Below are 25,111 nucleotides of genomic sequence, written 5' to 3'. Positions count from 1 at the left end.
GGTACAAATAACAGAAGGCTGAATTTACTTGAAAATTTCTCGCCTTCTCTTTACACATATGGGTTTCTTAAGCTGGCACTTTATCACGGCCAAGTCAGAACAATTTCCAGAGAAATAAATTTCCCTTTTTCCTTTTCCTTTAAAAAAAAAAAGAAAAAAATGATTAGCACAGTGTTGCTTTCGGATTCCTGCTATGCACCTTCCCGTCTTCTCTCAAGGAAGGCAATTTCTTTATAAATCAGGACAGTGATGGCTTGGTAATTGCTTTGTTGAGCTGCAGGGACAGAATGCTTCAGTGGCCTAAAGACCAAGTACCTACTGGGCTGGCAGTGAACTTGGCTCCTGAGCTGTCCTCAGAGCGGCGGCCCCTACGCAAAGACACCCCACCCACCCTTGTAAATGTAAACCAGCAGAGAGAGATGGATGAGCTCCTCTTTCGTTGGCTATTGAACACGGCCCCTTTTAAGAATGCCTAGATCCATGCCTTCTGGAGCTAGCCACGCATCAGGGCACATTGTTCCAAAGCAGCCCAGAGTGGAGCCAGAAATACCTGAGTTAAAAGCCGCCCTTTGGCTGGCAAGTACTACCTAGGGTTTTAGCTTCATGATTCCAATTAAAATTGACGGACGCCGCAGAGTTAACTGCTCTATGAAATGTCTGCTGCGAGTTTCCCATTGGGCTACATTATAAGGAAATCACAGGGAAAAAAAGTGAGTGCTGAGTGGCTAACGCTGTTAACCGTGAACCTAATTGTGCCTGTGGTCCTTTGTGCTCCATGAACATCCACTGTTGTTTCCTAACTTGTAGGACTCGGGCGTGAGCTGTGTGCACCGTGCCTTGAGTATGGAGTTATCAAGACTACATGCCAAGCTTGGAGACTGCCATGCAGCCAAGCTTCTGAGCTGATGCTCACCTACCCCACATTCCATGGATGCCCCAGACAGTTCGCTCCAGCACATTTGTGGCAGGCCCTTTGTGCTGACTCAGAACCAGGGAGCATCTCACGTTGTGAGCCCCACATCCAACCTCAGTCCTGGTACCTGTGCTTGCCATCGAGGGGGCTTTCCAACAGGTGTATGTACCACCCCTGCTACAGGCATTCTCCCAGAACAAAATCATTGGCCAGCCATGGCCCGATTACAAATGCAACAGCAGAAAGAAAATGTCATGGTCAAAATGCAGATGAAGTTAAAAAAGGAATAATAACACAGTGTTTTCTTCCCTTTTTTGCTAGACCAAATTATTCCTTATCAACCCAGACACAATTGAATATAAGTCATAAAACTTGAGCTTTGAAAAATACATGCAATAGGGATGCCCGGGTGGCTCAGTCAGTTAACGGTCTGCCTTCGGCTCAGGTCATGATCCCAGAGTCCTGGGATCCAGTCTTGTATCAGGCTCCTTGCTCAGCAGGGAGCCTGCTTCTCCCTCTGCCTGCTGCTCCCCCTCTGCTTGTGCTCTCTCTCTCTGACAAATAAAAAAATAAAATCTTTAAAAAAATAAAAATACATGCAATAAATTAATATGCTAGGGAACACTGCAAACCAGAAAGGCAACATTCATTTCACCAATGAATGGGTGGCTTCCAAGAAAATGAGCATTGTGGCTGCATAAATAATGAGCAATCCTGAGGCCATCCAATTCCTTGTATTTTCAGACCTCTGTCTTCTAAGAAGTAGGAGAACAAACCTGACTAATAAGGGATTATAGGTAATTGGCTACTTGCCTTTTAAATGTCAGATTGTGGGTTTGAAGACTTTCAAGATTTGACCTTGCATTCTGGATTATTAATAGCTATTATTAGAGTAACCCTTCAAACCTTCATTTCAATTCATCACCCGATTCCCTCTACGTACTCATGTAATCTTTCAATTTATTTACTTGCAGGAAATTTTAACAAATCATACTTCACAGAGTTATTAAAGCTGGGAATCAATGTGATTTCTAAAAGTTCACTTATCTAGATGATGAGTGGTCCTCAAGGTGTATTTCTTGTGTTCATGCTTGCTTTGATCACTCGCTGGTACCTTGTTGGGTACCGAGAGTAACAATCGCCAATCTGAAAGTATCTTCAGAGGAAAGGTCTACATTTACTCTGTGTTTTATCCCCTCCCAGTTTCTACCTCAGTCCTGCTCTGTGCAATTGCCTAGCCCCTCGCACATAGCCTTTTATTCGGGGTGTTCTCTGTTGGGCTGAGCCCAGCAGCACTTCTCCGAGCTGACTGCTCAAGGTCCTTGCCCAGCACCATAGGATGAGTGAACAGAACAAGCCGTCACAGGGTAAGGGAGGGAGAAGAGGAAATCCTGTCATTCTACTAACCATCCCTCTATGCTTTTTTTGTTTTGTTTTGTTTTCTTAAATTTCTTCTTTGGAAAAAGTCTCCTGAAATGTGTGGCCAGAATGCTAGTAAAAATGGTCCCTGGATCAAAACAGCTGAAGCCTCTTAAGCAAAGGGGAGGGAAAGGATTAAAAATGAAAACCACCTTTCTTTGAATCTCTTAAAAATGCTCCCATCTCTCCTAACTGCTGTCCTGGGAACACAGAAGTTTTGATGGCTCACTTAGTAGTTTTTTTTTTTTTTTTAAGATTTTTATTTTATTTGTTTGACACAGAGAGAGAGACAGCGAGAGAGGGAACACAAGCAGGGGGAGTGGGAGAGGGAGAAGCAGGCTTCCCGCGGAGCAGGGAGCCCGATGCGGGGCTCGATCCCAGGGACCCCGGGATCATGACCTGAGCCGAAGGCAGATGCTTAATGACTGAGTCACCCAGGTGCCCCTCCCTTAGTAGTTTTTTACATGGACCGAAGAACAGGATAAATGATAAAAAAAAAAAAAAAAAATCCAGACTCCAATCACTTTGGCCAGAGATTACTAGGTAGTTCTCGCTGGGTGAAACAAACAAACAGAGCCAAACTTTGTTTGGCCAAAGACGAATTAAAGCTGCAGAGGGTGTCTGTGGACAACTCTGTTTTCCCCTTGTTTTGAAAGGAAAGTATCTAGGGTAGGGGCACTGGGTGACCAGATGGAGAAACTGTAAGAATCCATATAAACTTTTATAAGAAAAAAAATACACAGAGAACTCTGTGAAACTAAGATCACTTGGCCTCTTTATTTTTTGAAAGGGAGAAGAGTATACACTTATTCCTAATTATTGAAATATATTTTTACATTTTGGAAGGAATTTCTGGAAGACTTACTGAAAGTGGATTCTTCTTCGTAAGAAGCAGCAGCTTAGCCATTGGTCTGAATCACAATTTAGGGATAATTGGAAAAGTCAAAGCTGTCCGAAGAGTCTTTGCGTTTTAAAACTGAGGCTGCTTACCACCTAGGAATCTACTGTTTAATTGTCTACCTCCAATGTGGTCATGAGTGGACCTTTCCTTCTTTGTTGCGGAAGGGAGAATTTGAAAGATGTTCCTTCAAGATCCCTGCTCTGGGGTCCTTCAGTCAAGCACTCATCTCGGCACTGCTGTGCAGGGGCTATGCAGATGGCAGTCGGGACCAATCACCGCCTTTAAGGAAAGGGAAATGATCCTGGATTATCCAGGGTCCCGGTGTCATGGCATGAGTCCTTAAAAGCAGAAGAGTCAGTCCAAGACACGTGCCTGAAGAGGGAGCAGAGAGATGAGGGAAGGTGAGGGGAGAGGGCCTGATACCCTGACATTCCCAGCTCTTCAGGACAATGGAAGGGAGCTGCAAACCAGGGAATGTGGTGGCCGCCAGTCGCTGAGAACAACCCCCAGCCAACAGCCAATAAAGAAATGCGGTCCCCAGTCTACAACCGCAAGAAACTGAATTTGGCCAACCTCCTGAAGGAGCCAGGAAGCAGATTCTTCCCAGAGCTTCCTGAGAAAAGCCTGCTGGCAGAGACCCTGATGTTGAATTTGTGAGACCAGCCACGCCCCCTGCACTGTTCCAGCCTGTGATGGGGGCAATGGAAGAACTCCATCTGTGCATCCATAGAAGGCCAGAAAGCCTCACTGCAATAGTTTCCCATCAAAGCTCATTTTTAGTATTTCTGCTAATGTATTTCAAAACCTTCAGATACACTTTCTGCATCTTCAGATGAAGGTGTTTTTAGATGCTCTGAGAAACAAGATAAAACGTGGTCATTAGGACTTTCAGCTGCCTCTCGTTGCAGGAATGCTGAGCGCAATGGGCTTCTCCCCAGCTCCAGGTAACCTAAGAGGGACTGTTCTTGCTCTACTATGACCAGATGGCTGGCGCTTAAAATGAGTGTAGGATAACGGCACCACTGGGTGCACAATTTCCTTTTACTTCTTTAGCTGTGGAGGGAGTAAGGTTTCAAACATCTAATTATAATGCTGCATAGGAAGGTCACCTAAAAGGGACACTTCGAGGAGCCTCACGGCATCGTTAAAGCCAGGTCACAAGTTGTCCGCAAGAGTTTAGCCTCATTGTTTATCCTTGTCACACTAAATAAGTGCTGGGATAAAAGTATTCTAACCTGCTACGGGACTGGGGTTACTCTCTCTGATGTTGAGCAAGTGTTAAGATTGAGTTCAAAAACTGTGCACTTAACCAGCGTGGTGGACACATCGAGAATAAGTAGAAGACAAAAGGGGAGGCTTGTGTCTCCACCATCGGCCCAGGGTGCATGTGTCCTGCTGGCTTCACAGCTCAAATGGTAACGGTTCCTCCAGAGCAGACCATATAACATGACTTCTTGGGGGAAATATCAAGGCACCAACGAATGCACCATGAAAATTATCTGGAATATATAGTCTAGAAATGCCAGGCTTTTCTGAAGCTCACCTTAATACAATTACTCTTATTATCACGTGCTAATATGGAAAGGTTCGAGGTCTGCTCATCAGTAAAGAAAACATAGTTTTGGAAAAGATGGAGTAAAATGATTCAATTTTTGTCCAAAATAGAAGCAGAAAGAGGACCCTTATGTAGTATGCAAACTGCTGTTAGGCCAGTGGTTCCACTCTCAAATCCAGTATTTCCAATAATCCAATATTTCCCTAAAACTCCGCCCCAGGAATGCAATGTACTATTTCAGTTTTAATCACAAATACTCACCATGGAGGGTTTGTTACAGAATGTGCTAAAAATCAAACATACAGTGTTCGTTTACTCCAATGCCAAAGAAACTCTGGACTGCAGCGGTCTTAGACCATGGTTTCTGCTTCCGCCACACGGTCACACCTGTGGGACACATGCCGGTGCCTGGTGCTCTCCCAGCAGCACCTGCCACTCGCCTAGTTACAGCTAGCCAGCCTCTAGATGAGTGTTGGTTAGCTTTTTGGTTTGGTCTCAATGCTAGATTCCTCTCATCGTGGAGTCCTTGAGTTCTCCTGGGCACGACCAGAATGGGAATGACGATGAGGGGGACAAGGGACCTTCACAAAGTACAGTTGTGGTCACAGGGATCAAGAGAAGCAAATAAGAAGGAAATTTAAAAGGCAAAAAAGAGGTAAGAGTGAAATGGAGGAAAAGAAAAGTAGTGCTAACTGGAACCTGCTTTGGGAGTTTCCTTTAAAAGGGTTTCGTTATGCACCAAGACACTCTGATTTGCTGGACAAATACGGTGTCACTCACCCTGGACTCAGGTCCTTCTCGCACGTCTGCATCTACTCAGTTGGCACACACAGGCAGCTCTGACCACGAAGCAGCTCCAGAATCATCCTGCATGGCTACCGACAGGTCCGTTACCACCACGTCTTGTCTCTTCATTGGGTCCCTGTGCTTCTGCCCTCATCCCCCACCTCCCAGGAAAGCGCCTGTGATTGTCTAAAATGTGCATCAGAGCACCAGTCCTCCAGCCCAAGATTTTCCACTTCACTCAGACTCCCAATCCTGAGCGCAGCATTTGCCCGGGACTTGCTTCCTCTTGTTCACTTGGCCAACGTCTACTCATCTTTCCATGTCTTTTTCCATGTCCCCCTCAGCAAGTTACTGTGTCTTGTGCTCAGGGTTCTCCGGCATGTTCTCACCCAACCCACCCATATCACTTGCTTACTGTCTACCGGCATTCTGCGCTCAGGGCACAGAGCATCCTGCTGCTTGGGGGAGGAGGCAGAGCACGCGCAGCGAGCCGGCAAGAAGGCAAGCCGTGGGGCGAATGGGCAGCCAAGCAAACGGACAAAGTGAGGGCAAACTCCAATTAGGGGGAGGAGGAACCAGACAGGTGCCCGAGGCCAGCAATCTGCGCTTGGGAGTCCAGGCTGGCAGCAGGCAGCCCTCGACGGTCCCACATTTTCATCCAGGGCCAATCCTGGTCTGTGATCAAATCAATATGCACGGCTGCCTGTGACTGATTTCTTTGCTTGTCAGATAGATGATAACTTGCTAGAACGCAAGGACACAGAAGGACTAAGGGACACCAACTAACGGATTCTTGCCATGGAAGGAAATACAATTGGAAGCCAGTGAAAGAACAGCTTCCCACTGTCTGCCCCTTCTGCCCTACTCCACAGAGAGGTTACAGACACATAAGATGACATTCTTGTCTCCAGCACGTTAATTTCAAGCAAGAGATTCTGCAGTTGGACGCAATGGGGATTCCTGAGGAGCCTGGGGAGAAGGTTAGAACAGCGAGAAGAACATTGCAGAGACACAGCCACACCCCTACCTTACCAGGTCCTGATTTGTGTAACATAATGTTTATGAATCCTGGCATTCACTTGTAAAGAATGGAAGTATCTCATGCTCCAAAAGACTGTCTAGGGGAGTAGAAAAGCTATCGTGTCTGATTTCAACTCTGTTATTATCAGCCTGGCCTGGGGCAGCATATTAGTGTTTCTAACCCTCAGTTTCTCCATCTGTAAAGTGGGCTAATGTTTTGGAAGGATCAGATGAGGCCAAGTCTGTGCAGTACGTAGGAGCCAGACCTATAGTTACCCACCATCTTTCCCCCCGGACACCTGCTCACTTCAGGCACAGATACCTGAAGCAAAGGACAGGTACCTTTTAACTTTCTATTTTAACAAAGAGAAAATAAAAACAAAGCACATGAAGATTCTAGTGTGGTGCACAGGAGGACTTATTATATTAGTTTTTGGAAAAGAGAAGCCTCTTTTCCTGGCTTCATTTTTCCATGAAACTCCCCAGCATTTCCTCTCCCCTTTCCACATGCTGTTTCCCGTGTATAAGTCTGCTCAGGCTGCTTGTTAACAAAGTACCACAAACTGAGTGGCTTGAGCAATAGAAATGTATTCTCTCATAGTTCAGAAGAAGCAAAAATCCAAGATCAAGGTGTCAGCAGGGTTGGTTTCTTCTGAGGCTATGAGAATCTGTTCCCCGCTCCCTTCAGTTTCTTGGGGTTTGCCAACCATCTTTGATGTTCTTCCACTTGGAGAAGCACTGCTCTCATCTCTGCCCTCACCTACACATGGCATCCTGCTGTGTGTGTCTCTGTGTCCAAATTTCCCCTTTCATTTTTTTTTTTAAGATTTTTATTCATTTGACAGGGAGAGAGAGAGCACGAACAGGGAGGAGGAGAGGGAGAAGCAGGCTTCCCGCGGAGCAGGGAGCCTGATGCTGGACTCGATCCCAGGACCCTGGGACCATGACCCGAGCCAAAGGCAGATGTGTAACCGACTGAGCCACCCAAGTGCCCCTAAACTTCCCCTTTGAATAGGGACACCAGTCATCTTGGATGAGAGCCCACCCTAATGACCTCATCTAATGTCCATCTGATGAACAACGACCTATTTCCAAATAAGGTCACATGCTGAAGTACTGGGAGTTAGGACCTCGATATATGAATTTTGGGGGGGTTTACAAAATTTAACCCATAACAGCCCCCAGCAGAGAGAGTGAATTGTCTGACTGGCAGGTGACAAAGCTCTGCCATCCCTTGGTTGAGGTTTCTCACTTGGTGGAGTTAATCCACCAACAGACCACCCGGGGACTGGGAGGCAGTGATGTTGGCTGTGTTTGTCAGCTCTTCAGATCTCGACTTTTCCATGGGGTCAGTCCGCCGGTCTACACTGGCAATCTACACAGTGCCATCAGTAGATCCCTAGCCTGCCTCTCGGCTGCAGATAAGAAGGTAGGATCTCCACTCAGCCTTCTCAGAGGTAAATAGCCTGTTTGGCTTCCATCCATCAGTTTTCTTTGAGATGTCCTTCTATCCTTTTAGGCTTAAGTATCATGTCTTATTCATGTTTGCTTCTCAGGTACCTAGCAGAGTCCTGGGCACATAACAGAAATTCACTGTATTTTTGTGTGGAATAAGAGACACCATCCATTTTACCAAGGTGTTGATTTAGCACTGGACCAAGGAGGAAATGATGCAATGGTTTCAGCTGTTCTCATTATTGACAACGGGGCAGACTGGCTGCAGCGTTTAGTGCTAACAGGCTGACTCCGAGGCACATGACGCCATCGGGCAGCATTCCATCTGGATTCTGAGAGCCCAGGCCTGCATCTGGGTTCACGACTTCCCACCATGGGCTTGGGGACAAATCGCTCAACCTCTCCCAGTTTCAGGTTCTTCTTACTTAAAATTTGGGGGAAAAATCCATAATAACCTCTCATTTATAAAGCTGCCATGAGAATCAAGTGCTGATTGGTGGTATTAAAGAGTTTTTGTCCACATTTATTATTTAACTGTGCTGATAAATCAAGAGTCCAACAGCTTCCTTCAAATGAGGTGGATGACAACTTCGGTATCATGAGAACCAAGGGCAATACAAGCAAAGTACAAGGGCAGAAACTTGTACAGGGGTCACTGACAACTGTCCCAGAAAAAAGAGATTCTGCTGTCGATGGTAACACACATGGGGGCGGTGGTTGAATTTAGCAGGAATATCACAAACACACGCACCAGAAAACAAGCAGGTATGGGGCTGTAACCAGGAGACAGACTGGTCTCACGTGGACACTGGAGATCATGCGCAGTAACGTTATCTGCGCGACTGGGAAGATCTCATTCGCAACCGGGAGGATGAAAAGTGGAAATTAGCTTTGGTGGAAATTAGCACAGGACAGTTATGGGGCACTCGGAAGAGCACCCAGGGAAGGGCTGCTCCCTAATTCTCATTCACTCACTCATTCGAGAGCTAGTTCTCAGGGGGCCACCAGGTGCCAACTGTTGTTCTAGCACTGAGCAAGCCAAGCTGCTAAAGAGCTAATCTCATGAGAATATAGCTCTCTGACCTTAAAGACCAAAGCACACAGGCAAGGACATCACTCCAGATCATCAGAAGATTGGATGAAAAGCTCAGAATGCATTGTAAAGGCATTGGGGAAGGCCTAATTTATATGGGAGGAGAGGGTGTTGCGGAAAGTCTCTCTGGATAGGACAGTTTTAAGCTGAGATCTAAAGGTAAAGGGGAGAGGACAGAGTCCTCCAGGTGCCAGAAGTCACATGTGAAGGTCCTGAGGTAGCAAAGATCCCAGTGGATAGAGCAAGGGAAAGAAGGCCAGTATTGCAAACATGGTAAGGGCAGAGGGGCCCAACACAGGGCTGGAGACTCCGAGGATCTGGCCAACTTTGACCACAAGCTGCAATGAGTGGACATCAATCCTCAGAATTTTAAAGCAAAACCATAACATTCATGCAGTACCTTTATCTCAGGACTTATGCAGAGTGATATAAAGACAAATGGCCTTAATAAGCTAGCAGCTGAAGAAAAAACTTATTTCTGAAATAAAAAGACAAAAGAAAAGACAAATAATCTGGGAAAAAGAAAATAATCTAGGCCACGAGGGAAACAAAAGCAAAAATAAACTACTGGGTCCTTATCAAGATATAAAGCTTTTGCACAGCAAAAGAAACAATCTACAAAACTAAAAGACAGCCTATGAAATGGGAGAAGATATTTGCAAATGACATATCAGATAAAGGGTTAGTATCCAAAATCTATAAAGAACCCATCAAACCCAACACTGAAAAAAACAAATAATCCAGTTAAGAAATAGGCAGAAGATATGAATAGACACTTTTCCAAAGAAGACATCAGCTAACAGACACATGAAAAGATGCTCAACATGACTCATCATCAGGGAAAAACGAATCAAAATCACAATGAACTATCACCTCATACCTGTCAGAATGGCAAAAATTAACAAGACAGGAAACAACAAATGTTGGAGAGGATGCAAGAGAAAGGGGACCCCTCTTACACTGTTGGTGGGAATGCAAACTGGTGCAGCCCCTCTGGAAAACAGTATGGAGGTTCCTCAGAAAGTTAAAAATAGAACTGCCCTATGATCCAGCAATTGCACTACTAGGTATTTACCCAAAGGATAGTAAAATGTTGATTCAAAGGGGCACATGCACCCTGATGTTTATAGCAGAGTAATCTATGATAGCCAAATTATGGAAAGAGCCCAAATGTCCATCAGCTGATGAATGGATAAAGAAGATGTGGTGTGTGTGTGTGTGTGTGTGTGTATATATAATATAAAATGGAATATTAGTCATAAAAAAGAATGAAACCTTACCATTTGCAATGACATGGATGGATCTAGGGAGTACTCTGCTACACGAAATAAGTCAAAGACAAATATCGTATGATTTCACTCATATGTGGAATAGTTTTTATAACTATATTTTGAAGATTTTATTTGTTTGAGAGAGAGAGAATTGAGGGGAGGGGCAGAGGGAGAGGCAGAGAATTTCAAGCAGATTCCATGCTGAGCATGGAGCCCGATGTGGGGCTCGATTTTATGACCCTGAGATCATGACCTGAGCTGAAACCAAGAGTTGGATGTTTTTTTTAAAAAATTTAATTTAATACATTTATTTGAGAGAGAGCACGAGTGGGGGAAGGGGCATTGGGAGAGGGAGAAGCAGGCTCCCCGCTGAGCAGGGAGCTCCACGTGGGGCTTGATCCCAGGACCCTGGGATCATGGCCTGAGCCGAAGGCAGACGCTTAACCGACTGAGCCACCCGGGTGCCCCACTCATATGTGGAATGTAAGAAACAAAACAGATGAACATATGGCTAGGGAAGGAAAAATAAAATAAGATAAAAATAGAGAGGGAGACTAACCATAAGAGATCGTGAACTATAGAGAACGGACTGAGGGTTGCTGGGGGGAGGTGGGCAGGAGGATAGGCTAACTGGGCGATGGGCATTCAGGAGGGCCCCCGGTGTGATGAGCACCGGGTGCTGGATGGGGGTGACGAATCACTGGACTCTGCTCCTGAAACCAGTGCCACACTGTATGTTAACTAACCGGACTGAAATTCAGGGCCCGAAGGAGGGAGCACGGGGAGTCACTGCTTAAGAAATACAGAATTTCCTCTTGGGGAAATAAAAAAATTCTGGAACTAGATAGAAGTGGTGGCACTATGTCGTGAATGTACTAAACTCCACTGAATTGTTCGCTTTTAAAGGGTGGATTTTATGTTATGTGCATTGTGCCTGAAATTTTTTAAATGAAAGAAAAACAAAAGAATGGGGCAAAATGCTGGGGAGGTGGGGGCTCCCTTGGGCGTCAGACAGAAGGGGCTCCTTGGATAGAGGGACATGTCTCTGCTGTCAGGCAGAGTGACCCGTGGGTCAGGGTAATCGAATCTTCATGGTTCACTGTGCGTCTTGGCCTTTGGCTTCACTTGAATTAAAGTCTTCAGACAGCAAAGAGTTTCTAAAGAAAAGAGGAAGCTTATAGGCCCTGAGAGCTGAGAGGTAAGGGATTCCCTTTCTCCAACAGGGCTTTTGTCTTCACCTCAGACCCACAGCTTTGCCTTCCTGAGGTACTGTGTCCCGTCCCCCCGCCACCCACCTCTTCTGAAGGTGTTTGTCTCAGCCTGCAGGGATTCCTGGCTGGGTGCTTGAAAGGAAACAATAGGATAACTGTTTCAATTATCTCCCCTCAAATAAGAGCGAGCCCTGAAGAATGGTAATAAACCCCAGCACCAGCTCCTTTGTGAGCTATTACTGCCAGTCTGGGCTGAAGACATTCGGCTCCATCTGATTTGGGAGGCACTAGCCTCTTAATCCATTTGGGCCGCTTCAGAGTGACAGGGGTCAAGGACAAACGACATTTAATCATGTTTGCTAGTCAGGATGACAGTGCTGCCTGCAGAGGAGAAAGAAGTAAGGTTCCTTTCTGCTCTAGGAAGAGACTTATTGGTGCTGCTTTCTTAGATGCTAAGAAGGACCCTTCAGGTCCCGTCAAGATTCTAAGCAAAGGACAAAACCAGTTTTCTCTAAAACATGTGAGCACTCATTCCCTGCAAGAGACCATCAACCATGCTTCCTGGCAGGGCTTAAAAGGTCATGATGGTTTTTTTTGTACCGGAAATAATCTTTTTTTTTTTTTCTTTTGCAGTAAGCTCCATTGGCTCCAACCACTTGACCCAAACTTGTACCAAATAGAGAGCTCTTAGAGCAGTAAGTACCAATCACAACGACAACGCTTTCATTGAGCAGGACCCTCGTTTGTTTATATAAATTAGCCTGCAATTACCAATTACATTGTTGGCCCCAAATCAGGTCAGGGCAAATGTAACCCTGCGAAGAACAATGGTCTGGACGCAGAAGTCCAGACAGGACTATTATGGGGAACGATGGGGGGTGATTAATCAGCCGGCCTCTTCCTAAGGACTGCGTCTCACATCAAACCTTGGTGCTAACACAGCTACTTTCTGGTAATAAGTTACGTTAAGAGAAAGGTAATTAGTTGTTGGGAGCTGGGATTCATTAGCTCCAGTCAGTGCATTCTCGGCACAGCATCCTCCTTGCCGGTTGAGTGCTTGTTAATGGGGAACAATGATGTATTTGTATCTCCACGGGACGATGGTGAAGGACACAGGGTTAATCTGAAGTCTTGACATGTCTGTCCTTTTCCTTAGCAGACTGAAAAACTGAAAAAAGAATTTATGTATCCTAAAAAATCAAGTGTTGAAAGCTGTCAGTCCACTAGGGCATGGAGGCAGTTACTAACGACTGCTTCTCTTGCTTAAATCTTGCGGAGGCAAGAAAATGTAGACCAAGCAGGAAATCTAGGTAGGGCTGCCTTCCCTTTGGCTCTTCTCAGACTCAGGAAAACATGTGAGTTAGTACTTCCAGAATCTTCTGCCAGCTCAGAACAAGGACTTTCCAATAAGAATGAAGAAATGATGGTTTTTATATTTAGTAGCTTCCCCACAGTTTCTCTCTTTCTAGAACAAGCAACTTGCTAGGAGATGGTGAAGATCCTGCCACAGAGGGGCAACCAAGAGCTCCACGATGTAGTGCAGGGGACCAAGGGCTGCTTCTATTCACCCCACCTGCACCCGTGCTTCCTGTAATCCCCCCACATTGCCACAGCTCTCTGAGTCAGAGACCCCGCTTGTCAGCCCTCCCTGTCATAGCTCCGAAGGGAAGGGCGATGGAGAGGAACCCAGGGAATGGGCCACCCTGCTCAGCCTTGACCCACAGCTGCCTGTCAAAGGTCCTGAGGCAAACGGTCACGGACCACTCCAAATGCTGGCCCCGTGACAGGAGGAAGTCATTAACCCAGGAAAGGGGGCCAGGGAGAATAAGATGGTGATCAAACACTTCCTACTCTTTTCCTTCAGGGTCCCTTGGTCAACTAAAGGACATGTGAAACTTACTTCAAATATTCTTGGTCAATTAAGGATCACCTAGACTCAAGAAAAAGAGAATGAGGGGACCGAAAGCGTTTTGAAGTTGGCTGTGGAGAGCAGAGTTGTGCATCTGGAATTCCCAGGATGGGGGGTGGGAGGCCTGATCTCTGCACTGGTACCTTGGAGAACGCTATGCATGGCTCTCGCTGGTTATGTTTCTCTTTCCTCCAAGAGGAACTGGAACTGCAAGCCGGAGATCTTCATTACCGCCACTGGGTGTGGGCTAACCTCCATGCATGAGCTCTGCTTCTTCTCCTATGAGTTGTCCTCACCTCTCTCGGTATTTTGTCACAACTCTGGCAAACGCTGGCTTTATTTATTTTAAAATAAGTGCCACTTTGCAAAGGGAAAGGAGAAATGGTATGAAAATAGATGTGTTGAAATACTGGAGAGGATTAGTCTGTAAGTGAAACTGTTTGGTGAGCTCTTTCTTCTTCAATTTATGGATAATCGACTTGTGTCTTTGCTTCTCCTCCAGGGAAGCTACTTCTGATGCAATGTAATATAATTTGGGAGGGCAGCAGGAGGAAAAATTATATTTTTAATATCAGGAAGTTATGAAGGATTTGAAGAATGATCCAGCTCTTGCAATTTGCTTTTTATTTATCAGGGAGTTAACACCCTTCAACTCAATGTTTTATAGGGATAAATATTAAACACCATTGTCTACCGATTGGGGATTAACTAAGCTTTTTTATTTAATCTTTTTTTAAAGGAAGTAATTTGTTCATACTAATGGAAAGTGAATATTCATATTCTAATAGGAAGAATGACTACTCATACTGAAAAAGTAAAATTTAACATTTGCTTGTCCTTTTAAAAGAAGCCCACATTTGCAATCAAATTGTAGGATAAATAATTCAAAACAAGTTTTAGTTAGATCCTGCAAATTTTCGTAATTAAGTAGATCAAATTCTGCAGAAATAAGTTGTGGAAACTTTAGGAAGAAATAGCATGATAGGGTATCTTACATTAAAAATTTATATTTAAGGTGAAATCATTATAGTCTCACTTCTTCTGGCTTAGGGAAACAAAACAATGTTTGGGGAGAAATGATCCCTATTACTATTTCATGGAACATAAAGGCCAGAAAGAACTTTGCAAAATTATAGTTAGTCTTCTGGCAGATAAATTTGTCTTCTGAAAGAATTAAAAAATGAAGTTTTTTCAGACTTTTCCTGATAGAAAAGAAACGAGAATGCAAAATCCTGAAGAGAGAGAAAGCTTTAAGACTACAAGATGTAACAGTAAATCAATTAACAATCAACAGCTTTTTATATGTAAAGAAAGAATGTATTGGTAAGAGAGAGTTAGGTTAGCCATGCAAATACTGGAAAAAAAGAAAAAGAATATGGCCTTCTGTGGCATTATTTAGGAGAGACACACTCCAATCTTTCCAGTTCTGGGGCAGCCTAATTAGACTTAGATGCAATCAGGTTGTCTTAATGACATTATGCATTGCTTTCAACAGCAAACTCCAGAGACTGTGTCTATCTGCTCTTCATTACAGCCCCCATGCCTACCATAGAGCCAAGCACATAGTAAGCACTCAGAAGAATAGATGTTGAGAGAATGAAACTTTCAGTCAATGTAACTAACTCCCCTTGTTTGGATTCTGTATCACCAAGCAGCTTTCTGATTGTACAGTGACTTCTTAGTGGCTAGCCTCTAGAGAAAGACCGCACTGGTAAAGGATTAGGCTTATGTAACGTCCATAAAAATGCACCCACTCAAATCTCTCACCGCAGGAGCATCACTGACTGATGATGGTCCAGCTTCCGTGCCCTAAGATTCATCACTGTGTTTGCCTTCATGCTCCAGCTTTACTCACCATGGTGCTCCCAGCCAGTGACCCAGCTCAGCGGCAGTACAGGGCAAGCCTGGTTCTGGGAGATGCAGGACTCCTTGGAAGAACGACTTGGGCTTAAGAACTCTCCAGTGGTCTTGTCAAACTCCCCGAGAGCCTAAGACAATTTCACCCAAACAACCAACATTCCTTCCTTCTTTTCTGCTCCCCTTCATTTGGGGGCAGACCTGCTGCATCATGGTTTGAAGGCTCTTCCAGGCTCTCTGGTTTACCTCCCATTGTCTTCTCCAGGGTTGCTCCTAATTAAATACCTTGCACGGACTGCTAATTCTGTCTTCGTGTCTGCTTCTCTTAGGATCTGGACTGAGCCAGCATCCTAGTCTCAGTGTAAAGAAACATAGGTGTTCTTGGGCTGTTCCCTTGTCTCTGCCGAATGGAACATGGTGAGGTGGGAGGAACCCAGCTGAGGCATCATATAACCCAGGACTTCTGTCTCCTTTCCTTTGCTTACTAGCTGTATGACTTGGGTCAAGCTACGCTTATCCTTATGAGCATGAGCTTCTTGATCTGTAAAACGGGATAGGGAATCCTACCTCACTAGATTATAGGGACAATTGTATCAAACAGCATGCATATTAAAGAGGCATAGCATTATAATGGGCTTTTCACAGATGCTAAACCAAAGCTAATTTCCTCCCGATGCTATTGCAGCTTTAAGGTCCAGTTTCTGACCAGGCAAGGCCAAAGGCCAGGCCCTAGAGCCTGTGGTATTCAAAGGCAGGGCCCCACTTGGGGGTGCCTCGTTTGGAGATCCCAACGTGGAGATTTATAAGAAGAGGAGATCAGAACACAGAGGCACAGAGGGAAGATCATGTGAGGACATGGCGAGAAGGTGACCATCTGCAAACCGAGAGAGGCCTCTGAGAACTAGTCCTGCTGACACCTTTATCTTAGACTTCTAACTTCCGGAATTGTGAGGAGATACATTTCTGCTGTTTAAGCTACCCAGTCTGAGGTACTTTGTTAATGACAGCCCTAGCAAACTAATACAGAATAAAGTTCTTGTAATCTATTAATAGAAAGTAGACCTATTATTATAAACTACTGGAGTATAAACCACGCTGACTGGGTGGCACGGAGTGAGCTAGAAGCTTGGGGTGGTCCATGGGGGACTGAAGTCCTTGTTACCTAGGGAGGTGCTGAGATGGGCAGACCAACTGTCCCCTCTGATGGGGTCCCAAGCAGAAACCACTAGCCCATAAATACAGAGAACAAACTGATGGTTGCTAGAGGGCAGGGTGTGGGGGATGGGCGAGTTGGGTGAAGGAGAGTGGGGAGGTAGAGGCTTTCAGTTATGGAATAAGTTTCACAGCAGCAAAACAGATTATTTTAATGGTCGGATAATATCGGCAACCAACTGAACTTAACATAAAAGTGATAATAAGTCCTCCTCTCACCTGTGGCTAATGCAAGAGGTAAACTAGATAAAATAAATGTCCTTGGAGCTTTCCAGCCGGAGTGTGATTATCACTAGTATTACTTTGTGAACAGGTTTTCTCAAGGTCACTCCAGAATTAGTGGCTCTCCATGGGACCAAGTGCTCATCCATTATATGGGTTAAAATGACTAATTGAGGGTCTGAGTTTAATTATACTCATAAGCAAAGGCGCAGTGCAGCTCCTTTGATGGGCTTAATAACATTCTCGTGTACACAAGATAGATGGAAAAATTAGGGTTGTATATTGTTGTCCTTCAGGACAAGATGTTGAAGTGGGAATAGAATAATAAAAATAAATAAATGACTCAGCGGCTCTAGGAAATGAGCTGTGGAAGTTAGCAAAGCCAGCCTTATGCAAATAACTTTGGCTGGAGATAGAGTCCTAAGCATGCATGACTAAATGGAACTCAGCCATACAGTAATAGATTGGAGTTGTCTTACTGAGCTGGCCGATTCAATGGCAAAAAAAGGATACTCAGCAAGGCTTCGCCTATAGTTCAGTCTGCAATTATGACAATGGCCACGATAGGGATCTTTAGGATATTGATTTGTGATATTTTAAATGGGAAACACAGTCATGTTTCATGCAAAATCCAGAAAGCATTCATTCTGCACACAGCTGCAGGAGCCGACTTCCTTAGATGATCCTCCTTTCATGTCATGTGCCCTGCTTGAGAACCCAGAATGACTTCTGGCTGTTTAGAGCATCAAACAGATCCACGGAACTTTCAGAAGATCGTTTAAAGACTGGAGGAAATGGGAGGTGGGTTCATAAATAGAAGCAGAAAACACAGAAACCAGAGCGACGTATGGGGAGATGCTTACTTACGACTATGCAGTCGAGAGGCTTCAGGTGAACCTCCTTTGGCTGAGGCAGCCACACCTGGGTTTGTAGAACCCAATCCCGTGCAAGGGATGTTTGGCCTTGCACCTGAGGGAATGATGGCCTAGAGAAAAAACAACAGCTCCCTGTCTGGGTGGTTTGTTCCCGTGCGTGAACACCATTTGGGATGGGCAGCTTCTCTGAGTTATTTTAAGCTTTGGAGGGCCCCCCCTGGACTATTTCCTAGGGTGACTGTAGGAGGTTCCCAGGGCTGCCGGAATAAGGTACTACAAACGGGGAGCTTAAAGCAACAGAAACTTATTCTCTGACAGTTTGAGAGATTAGAAGTGCAAAATCAAGGTGTCAGCAGGGCCATGCCCCCTCTGAAGGCTCTGGAGAAGAATTCTCCTTCAAGTTTTCCTCACTTCTAGTGGCTTTTCGAAATGCCCGCACGTTCCTTGGCTTATCCCTGCCCCACTCCAATCTCTGCTTCTGTCTTCACATGGCCTTCTTCTGAGCGTGTATGTTTTCTTCTTATAAGGACACCCTCCATTGTATTTGAGCCCACCCTAATTCAGTATGACCTCATCTTAAAAATTTTAAATAATTTTATCTGTGAAGACCCTATTTCTAACTAGGTCACAGTCTGAGATTCCTGGTGGACGTAAATTTTTTTGGTGGGGAGGGCACTTATTTAACCCACTACAGTGATCTCAGCCCAAATGAGCGCGTCCACAGACTGAGCCAGTCTGACCTTCACTGTTCAGCAATCAGGCTGTGGTTGGTCAATACGCGTTTCGGTTGAAGGTGATTATTTCCACCGGAAGTTAGGGAAAGTATTTGATCATACACTGTACAGTGAAACAATGGTGAGTACAGAACTGAATCTCTTTCAAGGTCTGACTTGCCTGATTTAGGCCAAAGGAGAGTGGTTTCCCGGAGGACTCCTTAATCATAAGGCGAAAGAAAAGGAACTAACCCAGCAACTTCATGCATCCTTACGGCCTAAGCCTTATCTGACATTTTATCACATTTATTTTAGGCCACATTTCAAAATGGCTTTTATTTAAAATTAAAGCTTAAATTGTGCAGCATCGGAGCAAAAGACAAACATCACCAAAGAGGAAGGGATGAGGAAGAAGGGGAGGGTAAGTGTGTGTCCAGGGTGGACACCGGCGGGAGGAAGCTTTCGGAGACGGAGCCTGCCCCGGGCTAATCACCAGCAGCCGTCCTGTCCACCGACCGCCCCGCCTCTGCCCCCTGGAGCTCCACCATCCAGCCACCACCACTCTCATCAACTCGCTCCTTCAACAAAATTTAAGAGATTTTTTTTTTTTTTTCCCATTTCTATCGTCTTTCCTCAGGGATAGATACTTCAGGAACAAATAGAGATTCGCTTTTGAAAAATTCCATTTCCTACCCCAAAATGAATTTTAAATGGAAAAGGACTAAGGGCATCAACTTTTCATTTTATATTTCATATGTGCTTAAATTTTTGCTATGTCAACATGATATGACATCTTTCCATGAAGATTTACCGTGCTTTTTTAGAGAAGGCCAAGGCAAGAAGTCTCTTCTCTTTGGAACACTCCCTGTGAGTGTGTCCCGTGATTGAAGCTGGTGGGGTGGGGTTGGTACCACCATCGATACTGGTACAACATTACTGTCAAAGAGAAGGTTTGAGAAACTGGACAGAGTTTATTTAAGACTGTACGGAATTATCTAAAGGTTGGACAGCGTTAGCGTTCCAGGAAGGCTGAGGCTCTTTTTCTAACTTAAATTTCCCTCTGATAAGCTTTTGAACATTTACGAGTGGTACAATTTGCATTTATAATACTTTTTTTTCTTTCTGAAAGATGAAAAGGTGATCTCTTTTAGAATAGTAATTGCTGAAATTCCTAACCTTGGCCCCCCACCCTGAAATGACACAAACAAGTTTGAATCCTGCTAGGAACAAAAATTTAGAATAATGCTCTCCATTAGTGATCAGAGAAATTTACTTTCATCTACCAGAAGCTCCTACTGGAGCTGCAAGCCACCTGGGGCAGGAAATACTACTGGGGGAAAGGAGTGGAGCCATCAGTCAAAGAGAATTAAGTGATCAGCAAGAGAATGGGGGAGTCTGAGTACTGGAAAAATAACATCAACTTTATTATCTAGGGTATGTCTTAAAACATAGTCTTACCTTAAAGAAAAAAAGGCATCCATTGCTCTGACTAATTGCCTAAATTAAGATTTAAGATGGAGGTGGAGAGAAGGGGCTGACGTGGGGCTCCATGACTAACTTTCCAGGTGCCTCCCACTCCATACTTGAGGCCTTAGGAGAAAAGAATGGGAAGAAAGGAGGAGGAGGAGGAAGACAGTTGGCAACTGTAGGCAAAACGGATGGATGTTGGCAGAGAGGATGCCGCTCAGGAGCTGTCGAGAAGCAAAACAAAGGAGCCAACACGAAGGGGAGTAGGTCCATCGCCAGTTGGGTGCTCAGCTGGTTGTGTCGCTCTGAGCACAGATCTGTTCCTGTCATCTCCCAGGGCACTGTATTTCCTCTCCGTGTGGAAACAGTGGTCTGGGCCAGGAGTCAGGATGTGAGTTCAAGTGTTGGCCTTCCCAACCTACAAACCACGAGCTATTGAACATACAATAAATACAAGACCAAGCGATGTATTTGGAGCAGAAATTTCTGGTCCTTGGAAGACAGGGATTTTGCACATCAAAATACTCATTTAATTTTATATGAAAATCTTGTCTCTATTGACAGTGCATAAAATTAGTTAATAAATATCATGTTGCCGGGTCAAACCGTGGAATGAACGAACACACACATGCGTGCACGTGTGCACGTATACACATTCACACAGCTCGACTCCTCGATTTCCCTAGAATTCATGAGAAAGGAGAGTTTCCATTCAAACTCCGTATTAGAGAAAATATCACCCGAGGACAGCAAACTGAATTAAATTTAACTGACATCTCACCTATCAAAAATGTTTAAATAGTGACTCATGTACGTTGCTACTTGTAATTTTTTAAATTCCAAGTGTTATTTGATAATGAATGGTAATGAGAAAATCACACTCTCAAAATAAATTCATAAAATGTATAATTATGACAAGGATTGGATTATATGTAACTCCGGATCCTTAAGGCTATGGAGGATTCCTAGAAGTTGAAATACATAAAAGTAAATACTTGAAAAGAATTTTAATACAACCGGGTGGTCCTCAACAATAATGCCTTAGTTTTAAAAATGCTTCTTTAATGAGATCTAAAGAAGGAAGAGAGTAAGAAATATTGTGTGCATATCTTATGTTATTTTTTGAAGGTTACTAATTTTCTTTCCCTTCACAGTGAAATATCCAGAAATCACATGAAATGAACTGAACTGTTTGCCTGCTGTGACACTTAAGGTGGTTTATACCAACTCAGTCACCCTTCTTTCCAGAGCTGTCTGTTGAATTCCTTACACACCTGTGAGCCGGCAGATGCGTTTTGTAGGCCAAATGCAGCTGGTTCTCGGTTACCAGCTAAACAAGGTCCTGAATCCTATACTTAACGTTCTAGCCAGATTTCATGCGATATGATAGTTGTGGTCATGACGCATTGGAAAAGAATTATAACATGCAAATTTAGCATTTTATACAATTTAGGCAACTTTCAAAATCAAAGCTGTAAATTAATAGGCCAGATCAAAGTATGCAAACGTTATACAAGCTTACTATATCCTTTTGGGTAGGAATTCACTGTATCACTTTATATACAATATATATTTAGTACATGAAAAAGACAAGGACAATTGCTGTGATTTTTTTTTTTCTTTAAGAAGCACCAAAGCACCAAATTCTTTCTAAATATTTTGATAGAAGAAAATGTTCCTTGCAAAGGTACAAGCCCAGATCTGGTTTATAAGCTGAGACAATCTGGTTGTTAATTTACATTTTAAGGAGTATATTCAAATCATTTCTGCAGTTCTGGGAGGACTTTTGCTGGGCCTTGTTTATTTCCACCTCCCAGGTCCCTCCCGAGCACACGGCAGACTCTCAGCAAATGCTCATGGCTAACATTGTTGAAAGGCAGGAACAGCACAAGAAATAATGTCTTTAACGTAAATAAAAAGCTAGGCTTTCTCAGAAAAATCAAGAACGTATATAACCTCAAAAATTAAAATCTAGAATCTTCCATCATGATAAAAACATTTGTGACTGTTCTGGTGTGTTGCCAACACTGGCTGTAAGTTAAGTGCCAAGTATTCGTAGAAATTTCTGGAAACTTTGTATCCACTGAGTAGTCAATAAATGCATTTTAGCCCCTCCCCAAGGCTATTTTCTTCCTCTCTTAGTTCAAACTGCTCATCCCTGTGGAATGATTCACGAACACATTCAAATAAGGGGAGAGATTATTATTTCTTTCTGTAGAAGGGCAGAGTGTCAATGAATTAAGGGGGGAAGTTAAGTATTCACTATATATTGACGGGTTTTGCTTTGCCAATCACGAGGTAACTCAGAACTAAGAGATAAACCCCTAAACCTGGTTGCATCTTAACTAAGGAAACCCAATTTGGCTACGTGAAACTCTTTCTAAATGAGCTTTTTGCTTTGTATGCTGTGGTGGCTCCTTGCCACATTCAGCAGCTGAAGCCAAGCCTGTGCGTGTGTGTGAACAAGTCTACCTTCGCTCTAGGTCACGGCCCAGAAGCTAAACTCAGCCTGATGACCTACCGGGGGGATTCACGGACCTACGCAGTCTAGCTTCTCCATCTGACTTTTCATCAAATGCTGCTGAATGTACGCTCTTAATGGCAGTGGCCTACCTCCATTAATCAAACATCGTGAATGTGTAATTATGTTACTGTATCAAAGAGAATTTTAACTGACAGAGTTATCCAGGTCTTTACTGACCATACTTCTACAATTGAATCTGAGGCCCTTTTCCCATGATCAGGAACGACACACCGTTTCCTTTCCTTTCCTTCTTTCCTCCCTCTTTCCCTCCCTCCCTTTTTCTTTCTTTCTTTCCCTTTTTTTCCTTTCTCTTCCTTCCTTCCTTTCTTTTCTTTCTTTCTTCTTTCCTTCTTCTCTTTCTTCCCTCCCTCCCTCCCTTCCTTCCTTTCTTTCAACTCTTTATAAGTCAAAGATGCTCAGGAGGGAAAAAAAAAAAACTACCTATAATAGTTGCAAATAACTGAACTAAGAAAATCAGGTATAAAAAGTGAGAAGTGCCTACAGTTTTAGCCTTTGGAAGGAGTTATATTTCTTCTGGTAGGGCAGGAGGTTTCTGAAGGATAACAGAATGTAAGAGGTTATAAAATAAATGTCTCAACAGGGAGTTTTGGAGAACTGTAAATTTGGCTTATGGTAAAGCTTTGCCAGAGAAATCATGTCCAAAGGTCATTATTTCATGACCTTGAGGAAAAGCAGAATCATTAGAGGATTTCCTATTCCTGTCTGGGAATACATGTTGATATTTATGGAAGCAGACTCACTTTATCTCCCTCTATGCACACACATTTACCCAAACACGCCACTCTTCTCAAGACTAGAAGGTGGGAGCATTGTTATAAATATTCATGAGATAATTATTATTAATGTCACCAAGGTGATTTTGTTCCTCCTCAGGAGAGACTGGTTTTTGCACCTAGAAACCAATCAACTGTAGGAGAAATGACAGCTTTGAGGCAGCCCAGCTAAAACAATTCTGTACATTTTATGTTTGAAATATAGATTATTTGACTGGGTGTTCTTCTGAGTCACCCTTTTGCCCTCATCTCATCATTAAGTTTATCCAGCAGAGATTTCCAACTTTGGTACAAAATACAGCATCTTTGGGAGCCCAGTTTCCAGAGATGGGAAAAACTGTATCTTGATTATTACACTCTTTTCTAAGAACAAAAATTAAACAAAAGTAAAGATGATTCTAAGGCTTCTCAAGAGGTTTCTGGGGGATGATTTTTGCAAAAATGCATTGAGAGAGAATTAGAATGTACTTGCTACTTTTATTATTTAAAAAAACATTTCATACAACAGGCTTTATTAAAAAGTTATCTCTAAGCAATTATAGGTTCTGGCAATGACACAGGAAATTTTTTAAAATTAAAAAATGAAACTAACTAGCAATGACAGTTAACTAGATCCCTATGTGTATGCCACAGGCCCTCCCCCACCAATTGGCCTGCCTGGTTGTTCTATATGCATAATATATGATAACATGGGAAATTACTGCGAACTATTGTCTTTTAAAAAACTAATTATTTTTGGTGGGAATGAAAATGTTTATTTTTTTGCCCAAGGCCCAAGAAAACATGTTAAGTAAGTAAAAAACTAATAGTGGAAGACGCCTGCCCCTCCTTAGTACCTCATTAGAAATGGTTTTTGCTAGCTTCTTACCCTCCTTTACCATCTCGCTGGGACACTCTGATCCTCAGTGAAATGGCGGCTGAAGTTAGAGAAACAGGAAGCGTATGACAGCAAGAGGAGGCCACCAGGATGGGACTCACCTTAGGCATCCAGTTGCATTTCGCAGCACCTGTGAGGAATGCAGCTGTATTTTCCGATCATCCTGAAGAGGTGAATTTTCCCAGCCGGAATGGGGGATAATCACGGCATTGGTCAACACTGCAAGAGTGTCCTGGATGATTGGCATTTTGAGTGCGTCGCAAGATGAGAGGTTCCAAAGGACTCCTGCAAGACACACATACACAGAGCTTTGGGATGGCCACTCTTTTTTTCTCCTGTCTAAAGCGTTTTCCCTCATCAAGTTAGCAGCATGGCAGGTCGGACGAAGAGAGGATGAGAGCATATGTCCTAGAGCATATCTTTAATTCCTTAACACCCGTGAGAACCCACTGAAGGGGTGCTGTGAAAATCTGACAAGTGGGCAGAGGACTTGTGTTATGATTGTCTTTGTGCCATCATGATGAGTAACAAGGTGGAGATCTGACCTGAATGGAGGATACCAACCAGACTTCCGTTTACTATTAATGCAATGGGACCAAGTACCCAAAATCTAACCAAGATGGAAGAGCTGTGAAAGTTATCTGAGCTACGAACCAGTAGGACATCTTGGTTTTATCCTAGACCTCAATATGCACATATGGACTGTCGGATTGACTTAGCCTCCATTTAGAACCAGCCACCATTACGCGGGACCTTATGAAAGTCCAGAACCAGGTCTGATGACAACGGGATCAACAAGGAATTTAAATTTACTGTCACTTGTGACAGCTTTGTCAGTTTTTCTCAGAAAGCAATGCTCGTGGAGGACCCAGAGATTGGTCTTCCTTATGTACCTAGGACAGAGAGCAGCAGAAAGTGGAGAGCATGTCTGCGGTGGACAGACTATAACCATCATTAATGTAGGCAGAGCAAAAGCAAAGGTTTTAGGTCGGGTGGAATTTTTTAGGCTTTTAAATATTTTTAAACAAAACCTTAAA

General features: G+C 43.8%; 1 protein-coding gene across 2 annotated transcripts in view; it reads right to left on the bottom strand.

The window, feature by feature from the left end:
• The window catches only part of CTNND2 (catenin delta 2), a 564,215-nt gene that overhangs the window by 140,805 nt on the left and 398,299 nt on the right, over positions 1-25,111 (bottom strand). For both annotated transcript variants that reach the window (XM_088023533.1, XM_088023534.1), the window contains one exon: positions 24,176-24,359. In XM_088023533.1, the coding sequence (XP_087879659.1) occupies positions 24,176-24,359 (184 nt within the window). The remainder of the gene's footprint in view (positions 1-24,175; positions 24,360-25,111) is intronic.

Source organism: Eumetopias jubatus, unplaced genomic scaffold (assembly GCF_037043125.1).
Source record: "Eumetopias jubatus isolate StellerSeaLion01/CBP00866 unplaced genomic scaffold, mEumJub1_p1.0 scaffold_5, whole genome shotgun sequence".
Classification (NCBI taxonomy): Eukaryota; Metazoa; Chordata; class Mammalia; order Carnivora; family Otariidae; genus Eumetopias; species Eumetopias jubatus.
This window is presented reverse-complemented; position numbering and strand designations above follow the sequence as displayed.